The 13726-nt window shown below is 40.1% G+C and overlaps 1 protein-coding gene across 50 annotated transcripts in view; it reads right to left on the bottom strand.

Annotated features, from left to right (window-relative positions):
- Positions 1 to 13726, bottom strand: part of ANK2 (ankyrin 2) — a 259972-nt gene that overhangs the window by 16117 nt on the left and 230129 nt on the right. For 29 of the 50 annotated variants that reach the window (XM_041759904.1, XM_041759901.1, XM_041759911.1 and 26 more), the window contains 3 exons: positions 3988 to 4062; positions 1948 to 2079; positions 879 to 1022 (listed from right to left, as the gene is read on the bottom strand). In XM_041759904.1, the coding sequence (XP_041615838.1) occupies positions 879 to 1022; positions 1948 to 2079; positions 3988 to 4062 (351 nt within the window). Of the gene's footprint in view, positions 1 to 878; positions 1023 to 1947; positions 2080 to 3987; positions 4063 to 5641; positions 11894 to 13726 lie in introns of all 50 variants that reach the window. The other 21 variants (XM_041759873.1, XM_041759879.1, XM_041759892.1 and 18 more) reach the window with 1 other exon arrangement.

Here is a 13726-nt window from a genome sequence, read left to right as displayed (position 1 = left end):
GAGGCTTGAAAGAAGAGAAGGTATAAAATAGAGATAAGAGAGAGAAGAAGAAAGAAAGTGGGTGACCATATAAAAAAAATAAGAATGGACTAGAGAAACTTTAGTAGGTGGTAGGGCCAAAGGCTAGTAGTCCCAGTGGGTTTGGAGAATTGTTAGTGTGGAAGCAGAAGAGGAAGTAAGCATAATTCTTCAAGTTAGGATGCAGAAGTAGTATGGTCAGTGGTAGTAATATAGTCTTGGTTGTGAGCACTGAAGTAGATAGCTAAAATAAAGTGAAAGACCCAAGTATCAGAAGTGCCTTTAAGGAACTGAAAAAAAAGGCACTGGATAGGTCATCCATGTTGTTGTTTGTATCCCCTTAAGACTCATGTGATGAAACCCTAATCCCAGTGAGATAGTATTTGGAGGTGGTGCCTTTAGAATGTAATTAGGTCACTGAGGGTAGAGCCCTTAATGGGACTAGTGCCTTTATAAGAGGAGGCCAAAGAGTGAGCTAGATCTCTTTGCCCACGTGTGGACAACAGCAAGAAGATGGCCATCTGCAACCCAAAGGAGGGCCCTCACCAGAACCTGACTATACTGGCATCTTGATCTCTGACTCCCACTCTCTAGAACTGTGAGAAATAAATTTCTCTTGTTTAAGCTACCAAATTTATGGCATTTTGTTATAGCAATCCAAACAGGTTAGGACAATAGTGAAATAATAAAGAATGAGCAATGGTTGGTGAATGAGCAATATGGGTACTTATAAAATGAGAAAAATCACCACTTTGGTGATCACCAAAGTCCACAGACCACCCTCTAAATAAAGGAAGATTTGGTCCAGTTGCCTGAATTAAACACAGGTACAACACACCCACACACACTAATTGTTTGACCTTCACTATGATCCAGTGCAATTGTCTGTTCAATTTCTGCATAGCTATGAGTGATGCGCTCCTGGAGAGGCTCTGTGCTGGCCTCCATGAGATGAACAATATCCATTCGGTTGATCTTAGTGAGACATTCAATGAGATTGGTATCTGGAATATCAGAGAAAATGCATTTAAAAAGTATTCCTTCTAAAATGTCTTTCATTTAGTTGCCTTACTAAAATTTTAATATTTGCACAGGAAACAACAAAACTTATTAAACGTCTTTGTAAAAAGGAGCAAATAGAAAAGATATGTGTATGAAAAAGTGGGAAAGCATAGGCATAAGCCCCAAAAGTAGAGTTGCCAGATATTAAACAGGACACTGTCAAATTTGAATTTCAGATGAAAACCCAAACAAATTTTAAAGCATAGGTATATCCCAAATACTACCTGGGGATATACTTATATTGAAAAAGTATTTGTTGACTTATTTTTATTTGCCAAATCTGACAATCCTACCTAGAAGAATGCAATAGAAGGAAAGGCAAATGTAGACTGGCTATAAATAAGGGAGGTCTCTAGGTTGATCTTTAGAGAGACATTAAAGGAAGTAGCAAATTTAGACTAGCTGAAGAATGGGACAAAGTAAAGGTCTTTACCACTTCTCACTTTATTTGATGTGGCCAGCATATTACATACAAATCATTATAAAGAATATCTTCTTGACATCTTTCCCTCATTTAAGTTATTTAGGAGTAAAGGAAGTAGGAATTGAAGGTAAGGCACTACCAATAAAACAATGACAAATAAAGTAACTGTCCATTCTCATATTTAGAAAATTTTAGGACTTTAAAAACATTCCTGTTAGCAGCCAATGTTTCCACTAATTGGCCTTGTTCAGGGGAATATAGGGTAAGAATTGTCAGCTTATTTTAGAAATGTCAGAGCTCGTTCTCACTTGTTTACAGTAGTATTTCAGATGGATGGCATTCATTATTTTATTATTTTACTGAATTTGCAAGAAAGGGTTGGTGAATAGGCCTTGTATCTCAACCTTTAGTCTAATGTTTTTTACATACAGTTCCCCACCTACCTGTAGCATGTTTGCCATCCCTTTCTAGCCAGTACTTCAAGAGCGCATGACTCTGGTCTTGGAGAGAATTAGGGTTCTCAATTCGAATTTGATGAATTTGTTCCTCAGTGAAATCCAGTTCTCTCGCTAATTCTAGAAAAGAAAATATTACTCCATAAGTACCTTAACTTCAAAGTTTGAGTCTCCACACATGGCTTTGTGATTCAGTAAATGATGCATTCTTTGTATTACTGTAACAGGGTTCCTTTTTTCCCGTATGTATTAGAAGTGACTCTCAACATGCCTTTGTTCTTCTAGACCTAACTGTAGATGGTTTCCTTAAAATTGGTTATAGAATTAATCACTTTCACAGTGGAAACACTAAGTTTGAGGCAACTAATGATAAAATATGTATAATTCCGACCCATTTAATTCCAAAATGCAGACTGGACCATTAATACAGGCTTATACTCTTAACCAAGGTAATGGAAAATAAATTACTGAAAACAGGAGTAATAGACTTTCTCACTTTTAATCATCATTAAGTAACATTTTAAGTACTATAAATCCTATTTCTGTATACTTGGATAAATACTGCCTGTGGTTATATTATGGTGGTTGGATAAACTCCTTTCTTTGATTTGATGTCACATAAATAAAAGCTCCGGGAAGCATTAATTGACGTAGGGAAAAAGCCACAAATTTTTTCTTTAAAGTCTACCATCAACATTGTATGTGGACACTTATATATTGTGGTGTGTGTGTGTGTGTGTGTGTGTAAAAATAAGTGTCTTCTTTGGAGGGCAATTGGCCAATATCTTTCAAAATTAAAGATATATATACTCTATGCAGATATTCAATTCTATTTCTAGTAATATACTCTATAGAGACAGTCATGAAAATATACCAATGCACTAGGATGTTTGTCATTAACAGGAAACAACCTAAATATCCAGGAATAAAGGCCACTGATAAAATTATACTTAGATACAATAAAATTAAATAGCCATTTCAAAGAATGAGATAATATGTCTATGCTGATGGAATATTTATAAGGAGTAGTATTGAGGAAAATTGTGCTTATTTTTATTTTTATTTTTTTTAATTGTGCTTATTTTTAAATAGTACACATACATGTGGGTATTTATATATATATATATATATATATTTTTTTTTTTCCTGAATACATGAGAAAGTGTAAGCAGTTACTTTTGAGGCATAGAGATAGAATATCAGATGCAGGCATGAGAAACTTATTTACACTTTTCATTGTATACCATTTCTGTATGGTTGTAGGGTTTGCATTTTCAACAAGTATATAGATGTTACATTTTATACGCAAATGCACACATACTTAATAAATAAATTAAATAATTCTGAATGTTACCTATTTAATTAGTCAACCAGGGACATTTTGATGTCCTTCCTTCCCCTATAACCCCTATTAAAAAAAATCTGACCAGCATTCAACAATTGTTTAAAAGTGAGGAGATGACTATTCTTTCTGCTTTGTATTACCTTTTTAAGGCTTTTATGGATTTCTATTTATCATATTGATTTTCTAATTTACTTTCCTTTAATAATTTAACATACATTATAATTTATACGCTGAAATAGCCTCATTTCTCAGAAAACTAGTGAAACATCGTATTATATATATTTCAACATGCATCCAAAGCAAATTTGAGTACTGTTCATGATGAAGATATCTGATATAAGATGTCTAAAATAAGAAGCCCTAGATTAAACCTCCAACTAAATTCATGACAATTACATCTAACAATGATTTTGAAACACAGTCATCTCCCCAAAGTTTGAATATCCAAAGCTCCGAAAGGAGGATGGTGACATTGATCTATTCTCAAAATCCCCCACTTTAAAGTTCTATTTTTCTAAATTCCAGAGATAATAAAAGGCCTGCCTGGATTTTCTAGTTCATACTTTATCATTCTTTTTACTATTCCACGTGGTCTTCTTCACTGTTAATGATAGTTGGCTGATGCAATTGTGTTTCCTAAACGAAGCAAGTTCTGTTGAAAAAATGAGTCACACTAATTTTACCTGTCCAGCTGAAGCCAAGGTGATCAGCAATATATGCCAGCCTCTCCTCGATCCGTTCCTGCTCATCCTGTTGATCTATAGAAGGTCAAAAACAGAATGGCCAAAGGTTGTCTATGACAAGAGAGCAACCACAGTACTGATCATCCAAAGAAAGGAAGTCACTTGTCCAAATATTTGATAATAGCACAAGTTAGCTATTATATTTTAAATCATTTTAAATTGTGTGTTTGCCTGATTTCTGGAATGGAATGGGAAATAAATTTAATTATAAATCATGAAAACCAACTGCTTCCATATCTCTTTAATCAAGACTAGTCACAGGCCACATTATACAAGTTGCTGATTTCTAGTAATGTTAGGACTATTTTAAAAAATTTATCTGAGAGAATACTGCCCACCAGAAGACAATCATCCTGTTCACCAAAAAACAGAAAAATCATAAATGGGATATAGAAGTGGAGTAACTGGTTAGGACCTACTATTATTGCCTGTGGCAGCATAGATCACTTCCGGGTCATGTCTGAAAGAAATCACATCCAAGATTCATAAGAGACATAGATCATGGGTTAATCAGGCCATGCTAGGTTTTTTTTTGTTTTGTTTTGTTTTCAGGGTGGCCAGAAACATCTTCCTTGGTCCTGGTGACCTTGGAAGAAAGGAGGATAAAAGCATATGTATTTGTGTCTATTGTATCAATAGGTATAGATGTCTTTTGCGTGAAATTTCTGTCTGCTTACTACTAAGTAAGCTTATATATAACTCCCACAAACTATAATTTCTCCATTCATTTTTAAATCCCATTAATCGATGGGCAGCATTTTAGGCATTATGACATTTTCTTACAACACAAATTTAAGAATAATAGTCTTCATTGTAGAGATATTGGAAGACCAGAGGCTACTTCTCAAAGCCATCAATGGTTTCCTTTTTTATAATTCCAAGGGTCATCATCCTCTCACGGTCACTTACATCATGCAAAGTTTGAGTTTTTGTTGTCTGCTGCATCTAACTGGAGTACATTCTCCATTTACCTGACACTCTAATGAAAAGCACGTTTGTTTTGTTTTGTTTTTTACCTTATATTTGTATTCTTAAAGTTTTTACCAGTGGTATCTGATATCCAGCCTTTTGAGTCAAAAACAGATCCACAACAATTGGAATTTCATGATAATGTGAAATCTGCTTGGGCAAATGGCTTCCTAATGATTACAGAATTATTAAGTACAAATTATTTTAAAGTACTTGAGGGTAAGAAAAAAAAGCAACGAATCCTTACCATATGAAACAAAGCCCAACATATTCATATGCAAAAGCAAAAGTGCTTAATTTGAAGCTAAGCCCAGGACTTCAGAACAACAAAACTCAAAGCTTGCATGGCCTTACGTGCAGCGGCTCGAGAAAGGCAAGATCACCATTGCCTGTTTATCATGTTTATGTTTTCCATAAGCATTCTCATTACTCAATCTTGAGATTGTTTTCATGGACAAGAGTACACAGAGAAGGCACAAAACACAAAGGGCTTACACAAACACAGTAACCACTACAGAAAGCTTAAAGAAAATGAGACACAAATCACCAAATAAAAGATATACAGAAAAACTATATCAAATTTATGACATGCGTAGCACAGGGAATCCCAGTGGCTGGCAAATACCTTCAGCATGGTCATGGCCATTTTCATCAGGGATGCGTTCAATCAGAGTCTCAATGGACTCATCCCAAATAGGCCTTGTGTCAAAGATGTCCTCAGGAATTGAATGCTCGGTCTCAACAGGTGGCAGATTTTCAATTACTGAAACTTCCAGGGCACTACTACTTTCATCATCTGAAACCAATTCTTGCTCCCTTTCTGACTGTGTAAGTCTATCCACTAACTTGGAAGCCTCATCACTAATCTCCTCAAAGAATTCTATGGAGTTCCTGTAAAGGTCAAAGAAATGCTCCTTACTTTCTTTTGTGGGGCTCACAGCCCCCTTGCAGGAAGATGTGGTGCTTTTGCTCTTAACTGGCAATCGGGATGTAAATATCTTTGGTCTTGTGGCCCCCTCTTCTGATTCTAACTCAAGCTCCTCATCCCCCTCTGTGCTCTCTGTTTCTGTCTCAGTGTAACTTTTAGTTTTTACTGGACATTTGGTCTCTGAGTCCAAAGGACTGGCATCAGATTCAGATTTGCTTCTACTCTCTGGTGTTCTGCTTGTCATGTCCTGACCCTGAGGAGCCACTATTTTCTGGAGAGATGAATCTAGATGCAAAAGCTGCTGTTCTACTCTTTGGACAGGTGCTTTCACAGGGATTTTAGACTTTGGTTTTATTTCATCCTCTTTACTTTCCTCATCCAGGCTGGGTAAAAAATCTTCAGAAAGGGAATTCTCATACTCCACAGATGGAGGTGCTGGGGTTGACATGGGTATAGTCCTTACAGGAATTTTGGATTTGTTTTCAGTAGAAGGCACATTCTCCATGGGTGCAGTAGGAATTTCAATTACGGATCTCTGTTCCTCTGGGGAAGAATCAGGAGAATCATCATTCCGATCTGAATACACAGACCTGGTAACTGTGGAAAAATCTAACTGAACATGTACAACTGGTTCAGGGGGGTCAGGGCAAGATGTATTTTTCACACTAGACTTAGGAGACATATCACCCATTTGCATGGTGGGGGGGTCCTCGGCACCTGCAGAAGGAGTCTCTTCCATTGATATTTCAACAGAGACTGAATTCCCCACATGGGAGTTAAGCTGAGCATCTGAAGCAGATATTTCCTCTACTTCCTCACTCAGGTCATCTGGAAGTAAGTCTGCTTCATCACTCACTGCTTCTTTTGATTCTAAGAGAGCTAGTGACTCAGCTGATGTTTCCTGTTGTGGGAGCTCAGCCCCAGGACTCCCTTCTTTCATGTCTTCAGAGACAGTCTCTTCCCTGGATTCTTGACCAATTTGGAAAAAGTGAAAACTTTCATCTGCATAGGACCTTTTGGTCATATCAATGGCACCACTTCGGGTCATCTCAAACAATTTTCCTTCCTGAAAGAGAAATGGGTTTTGCTCACTGGTTGGGGTCCCCTCCTCAGTTGGGGTCCTTGCAGGAGTGGTGTCAGGGGTGGTACCCTGTGATTGTCTGTCTACCATCAAGCCAAATATCTTTTGCTCTTCCTCTTTCACTCGAGCCTCAAAGGCTTCATCATCCTCACGGATTTCACTCCAGGAATCAGAATCCACATCTGTTTTTGTGATGATGACTTTGCTTATTTGTTCACCAACAACTGCTGATGTATTTGGTACAGAAGGCTCTAAAGATGAAGGGGCTCCATCTGATTGCCTTTCCCACAAGATGCTTTCTTGTTTGGATTCTTTTTCCATGTTTTGGTCCTCAAAATTAGATTCTTGGCTTGAAACAGTTCTATTGGAGGAGCTTGTTACTACCACGTCTTCAACAGAGGATGTGGTCGTAACAGAATGTACTTCTGAAGACTGAAAACTTGTGTGTCTTGTCTCTGTTTGGGTTTTGCTTTCTTCACTGGAGAAAAAAGATTGGGAAGGGACATTTTCGTAAGGGCTTATTACTTGAGGATCATAAATTTCATCAGTATCGGCTGGGTCAGACGCTGGAACATCCACGGACAATTTGTCTGTTTGAGTAGCAGTCAATGAGTCTTGAGTGGAAGAGTCCTCTGGTAAGCTTTCAAAAGCTTGGTCGGTTTTGGTATCCTCCGTTTCTGTAGTAGAAGGTGGAGAGAATACGGCTTCATCTAATTCTTGTCCTTCAGATATTGGAATATGAGGCAAAGAGGACAAAGATGAAGGGCCTTCACTGGGGCAATCTCCTTGTAGAGATTCTACTCTAGAAACATCAAGCTCTTCCCCTTCTGTGATTTTTTCATCAGTGTCTTGCAGAGGTAATGATTCTTCATGGATAACTTGCTGCTCATTGGTATCCTCCCTAGGGGAGCTGTAGAGACCTGAAGATATAGGAGTGACTGAGCTGCCAGGACGCCCAGTCTCACACCCGTGGCCATCACAGACTTCTGTTTGAGCAGCATCTCTGTCCAAATCATCATCAAACATATCTTGGCCATCAGGAGAAATGGTAGGACTCTCCTCAGGTACGCAGGATTCATGATCTTTTTCTTCTTCTGATTTACCTGATTCTTCCTGAGTATCTTCATTCATTTTGAAAGTGTATTGTTTGGAAACAATAGGTTGAAACTGTACTTCTTCGGGACTGGAATTGGAGTCGATGCTGGATGGAAGTGGGGAGGGAGGTTGCACTCGAATAACTGGCTCTGGTAAGAGGCCTGAGTCGGCACCTTTTTTCAGCTGTGCTAACTCAGGTTCACTCTCTGAGGAGGAAGAAGCCTTTCTGCTCTCTGATGTTACTACCACAGGGACATCGCTTTCATCCTCTACACTCTCCATATGTTTTGATTCATCCACATCTGCTGTACAGTCAGCATCTGGGTCAGAGGACGAAGAAGATTCTTCTTGCTTGGGTTCTTTTTTGTAGTCCCTTTTCTGCTTTGCTTCTTGTTCAAGTTCATCAAATGTTTTTATTTTGGTTACCATTTTAAACATTTCCTCTTCAGGTGTGAATCTCTTTTTCTCCCCATTTTCCAAGTCATCCTCCTCCGCGCATTCATGAATTACAGCCGGTTTGGGTGTGCTTGCATCTGTGGCTTTGGGTGTGACCTCATAGCTAATTTCTTCAGAGCTGGGGGTGTCAGGAGAAAGGGGGCTCTTCCCTGAGCTCTCTACCAGTGACGTCTGCTCAAGACTGTCGTCCTCAGCACTGCCGTCCGGGTCTCGGAGCAGCCGGGACCGCATAGAGGCCACTTCTGTCAAGAGTTCTGTTTTGGCTACGGCTGCAGGGAGAGGAAAGTGACTTGGGAGAACTCCAGCCTTCATCTTTGGTTCCACGGGGCTACTTTCAAGAGAGTCACGGCAAGGGGATTCTTTCAGAGGACTGGGCTCCAGAGAATCTGGAGTTTTGTGTGAGGAGTTATCCTCCAGCACAGGGCTGGCTTCCAGGGAGTCTCTGTGGCTCACTGCAAACGATTCATCAGCACCGGGGCTGAGGACCTCACTGTCTCGGCTAGGGAGTGCAAGTTCTAACCCTTGGGGACTTCTAGCAACTCCCTGGGGCTTTGATTCAGTTCCTGTGCCTGTCTTTACAGAAGCATTAGGCTGCGGGGAGGCCTCTGTCTCATCTGAGGGCTCAGTGGTAGTGGATTTCTGAGCTTCAGTATCGGTCTGTGTCTTGTGGGTGGAACCAGTATCTGTTGGTTGAGCCTCATCAGAGGATGCTTCCTCGGTCAATCCTTTGGGTGTTTCCTTTGCTAATAACATACTACAGCTGCCAAGGGAATCATCTTCTCGTTTGAGGCATGTGTCTTCAGAAGAAGGGTCCAGGGTGGCCTCCTTCAGCAAATGCTCCGCTGAGGGCTCTGTGCCTTTAGTGACCACAGCACCTTGCTCTTCAAAACTATCGGTGATGTCTTTGACTGAGGGATGTTCTTTTTCTGAATGAACTGCTGCCGGTGTTTCTACCTTGGTTGTTTCACTTACTTCCCCAACTTGCTCCTCACTTTTCTTTGGTGAGAACGAAAGGCTTTCTGGGCTTGTCTCAGGCGTCTCTGCTAGGCCCTCATGCTTATAGCTTTCTTCCGAACTAATCTGAGGGGTCCCTTCCATCAGGCTGCCACATGGAGAACCTGGCACCCCTTCAGGTTTCAGGCTCTCAGGACTGCCATCCAAAGCACCATTTTGTAAAGACAGAGCCGGAAGAAATTCATCTTTCATGTAATCTAGTGGAAAGGTTGTGTTGAAAGGACTAGTGAGGACTTGATCTAAATGGAGCTGTACTTCTTCCGTCTTCTCACTCATTCGGAATTGTTGGTATTTGTCATTGTCTTCCAATTCTTGCTTAATGACATCAGAAAAGTCAGTGGAGGTTTTCCTATCTGGGCTGATCTGAAGATCCATGTCTCCCTGTTCATCAGCCAGCTTTTCTTTGGGAACTTCATTTTCTTTATGGCTTTCTTCTTCTGGTGCGGACTGAACAGGTTCAGGTGTTTTGTGGCTAAGAGCTTTCTCCTTTTCTACAACTACATCTTCTCTCTTAAACCCTATGGAAGAAGCACGGACTGCTCTCTTGGATTCAGAAACTCCTGTTACCACAAACCTCTGGCTTCGTTTGATGGTCTGACTCTCTGTTTTCTGTGTCTCCCTCTGGTTAGCACCCTTTTCTTTTTCTACTCGAGCTTTGCCTTTTTCTTGTGGCTGCTTCTGTTTTGCTGATTTGTGCTCAAAGAGTCCAGTCTTATGTTTGGATGGGTCCTGACCTGACTGGAAAGCTTTCATCAACTCCCGAACAGACATTGTCTCTTCGATTCTTTCTGTTTTTGAGGTGGGGGATACAGGGGGCTGCTTTTCTATTTTCCCAGAAGGCGACACAGGCAAGTGCTTGTCAGTTTTCCCAGAGGTTGATACAGGTGGATGCTTTTCTAGTCGTCCAGCTGGTGACACAGGCAAACGTTTTTCTGTTCTCCCAGGTGAAACTGGTGCATGTTTCTCCACTCTCCCAGAAGGTGATACAGGGGGGCGTTTGTCCATTTTACCTGAAGGTGAAACAGGTGGGTGTCTTTCTGTTTTTGTAGATGACACAGGGGAGTGCCTTTCAGTTTTTGTCGAGGGTGATACCGGTGAGTGTTTCTCAGTCTTACTTGATGATGACACGGGGGAGTGCCTTTCAATTTTCGCAGAGGGTGACACAGGCGAGTGTTTCTCAGTTTTACTTGATGGTGATAGGGGAGGGTGCCTTTCAGTTTTTGTAGAGGAGGAAAGAGAAGAGTGTCGTTCTGTTTTAGAGGAGGGTGACGCCGGTACATGCCTCTCTGACTTCAGAGAGGGTGATGCAGCTGGATGTGTCCTGTGGGTTATCTTTTTCGGCACATCCTCTTTGCCTTTGACTCTGACGGGCAACTTGCTTCGACCTTTCTGTTCATCTTCCACTCGTTTCTGAAGGGCCTTAACTTTGTCCTTTATGGAACCGATGGGAGTTTCTTCTATCAAAGGTGAAGTGGCCTTTACAGTGGGAAGAGGCTCAGGGGCTAAACCTGCATCTTCCTCTAATGACTCTTCTGAACTACATTTTTTAAGTTCACTTTTTTCTGCACTACCTTGTACGCTTTCCTCTTTTTGTTTCTGTTTTTCCTTTAATTTCCTTCTCACTGGCTTCTTTATTCCCAGGCTTGGTTTCTGTTGTTTCTGTGCACTCTGTGTCTCTGGGGGTGCATCTTTCCCTTCATTTTCAGAGCTCCTGCCAATAGGCGGAGCCTCACGCTTCTCCCCTGCTCTCTCTTGAGCTGTCTGCAGGTGCTTTTCATGAGGAGACACATAGGACTTTAGATCCTCAGTAAGGTAGTTCACTAGCCCAGCTGAGTCTTTCTCTACTTTGACGTTGCTCTCCTTATCTAGTCTAACCTCTACGCATGGGTATTCGGTGACTTCTAAAGGTGCTTTTAGCTTAGCCTCCTCTATTTCCTCATCACTGACAATCACCCACTCCTCTTCCACTAACTCTCTCTCCAGCTGAGACCTTGGCATACTGCCTTCATCTCTCGTGCAGGTTCCACTTCTCAGGATTTCATTCACTTTCTCTAAGTCCTCTTTAACTCTTTCAACAATTTCAAAAGGCTCTCCTGGCTCTTCCTCAGCAGCCTTCACCAGCTCCTTCACTTTGATAGAACCTGCCCTATCAGACACATCTGTGGTCAAGATGGCGGTCATTTTGATCAAATCTTGTTTCATCTCAGAAACTTCAGAGAGCAAGTCCGGACTGGCTAGGACAGGAACTTCATTAACCAGGTGACTTTTCAGGACAGATGTTTCTGTAGACTCTGTCTCATCATCTTTGATGTGAATGAAAAACATTGAAAGTAAAATGGAAATCAAAAAATATATCGGCAAATGTAATCAGGACTGAAACGACACAGTGTCTTTTCCTGTTGTGGCGGGAGGGACAACAGAATGGGCTGGGAATGGTGGATCCACAAGGTCTCAGGATACAAAAGCAAAGCAAGGCTAACGGAAAAAAAAAAGAACCAAAACTGAAAAGGAAAAATGAGCAGGAAATAACTTGCTTAATTTTCTCACTTGTAGCACATCCACACATACAACAAAGCTATAACAAATAGCCAAGACAGACAGACACACACACACACACACACCACAGATCAAAACAAAGAACGGACACAGTGAAATTACACAGAAGTATCTCAAGATTGTTCAGATGTTACAGATCGATGTTGAAAAAAATATAAACATGGGAAAAAAAAAGGAAAAAAGCATTAGAAATTGCAGAAAGTTGATTTCCTCTAGGAGAAAGCCAGTAGTAGCAAACTCAGAATGCCTTCTAATGATGTATATATGTTTTTTATCATATGAAAATCCAGAATTCAGTATGTTTTGTTCTGTCAATTTACAATGACACATAAAAGATGTCTGAATCAGCTGCAAACCGGCATTTCATCTAAGGGAAATTCACACCTAACAATGAAACGAATGGTCTTGTGCTAAGAGGCATGGTCCTTTCCTTGGAGCAACCTCCTGGTTTAGACACAAAATGGACAGACCAAGGAGGGAAATAAAGGAAAGGAAAGAAAAAAATAACAAAATAACAACTGTGATTAAACTTATTATGTGAGTCCAAAGTTAAAATGTGATGCATGGCAATCCAAATCAGAGACAGTCACACGGGACACACGCACAATTTATGTAAGCCAAGTTATTTCCATGCAAAGCAAAGGTGGAGGAAAACTGGTGGGAGAGATGGCTTTGCTGAAATGCATGGGTAGGAGGATGGTTAAGAAATTAGAACAAGTATGTAAAACATTACTGTGGTGAAGCATATTTATTTCCCTACAAGTCTGTACATAGGTGCTGAATGTAATATATTCCAGGAATAGGTAGTGGGGACCTGCACCCATTCAAAGCAAAAAGGAAAACACTGGGTCACACTCTTTTAGGATTTGCTCTTGAAAAGAATTAGGAAAGAGTCCCTTCAATAGAGCCCTTCTTTAGAGATTATCTCATACCTAGATGATTATTTAAGGATGGTCTTAGACTTAAAAAACAAACAAACACAAGTCTATGTTTAAACTTTAAAAAATATTCACAACACTTAGGAGTCATCTAAGAAGAAGAAGAAGAAGTCATCACAGAAGAATCTGTGGCATTATAGAAATATAGTAACCTTTTCCCTTTCCTTTTTAAATGATTGAGCCAGCTGGAGGTATTACACTTCAATTTCTACTATCTGGTATTCAAGAAACAAAGGAAAGGGTGATTTAAATAACATAGTAGTCCCGAAGAAGAAAATGGGATAATAAAATCTCTTTTTTAAAAAAGGAATGAAGGCAATGATAATGTCACTTTTTAAGCAAAGAAAGTGTCTTTTCCTGAGAGAACTGTCATTTGTTGAGGAGATAAACTCTGTGACTATGCATATATAAAGATATGTTAAAATGGTTTATATCAGTGCAAATTTGTTCATATACAAACCAATGAAAACACCCAGAATTTCAAATAATCTAGTCCTGAATGGTGATTTTAACATAAGAGCAAAGAGACTCTCAATTAAAAGCATTCTACGGGTGCCTGGGTGGCTCAGGCCATTAAGCCATTGCCTTCAGCTCAGGTCATGATCCTGGAGTCCTGGGATAGAGCCCCACATTCAAATAAAT

Source organism: Vulpes lagopus, chromosome 6 (genome assembly GCF_018345385.1).
Source record: "Vulpes lagopus strain Blue_001 chromosome 6, ASM1834538v1, whole genome shotgun sequence".
NCBI classification, from domain to species: domain Eukaryota; kingdom Metazoa; phylum Chordata; class Mammalia; order Carnivora; family Canidae; genus Vulpes; species Vulpes lagopus.
The sequence above is the reverse complement of the archived record's forward strand: the minus strand, read 5'-3'. Positions and strand labels throughout refer to the sequence as shown.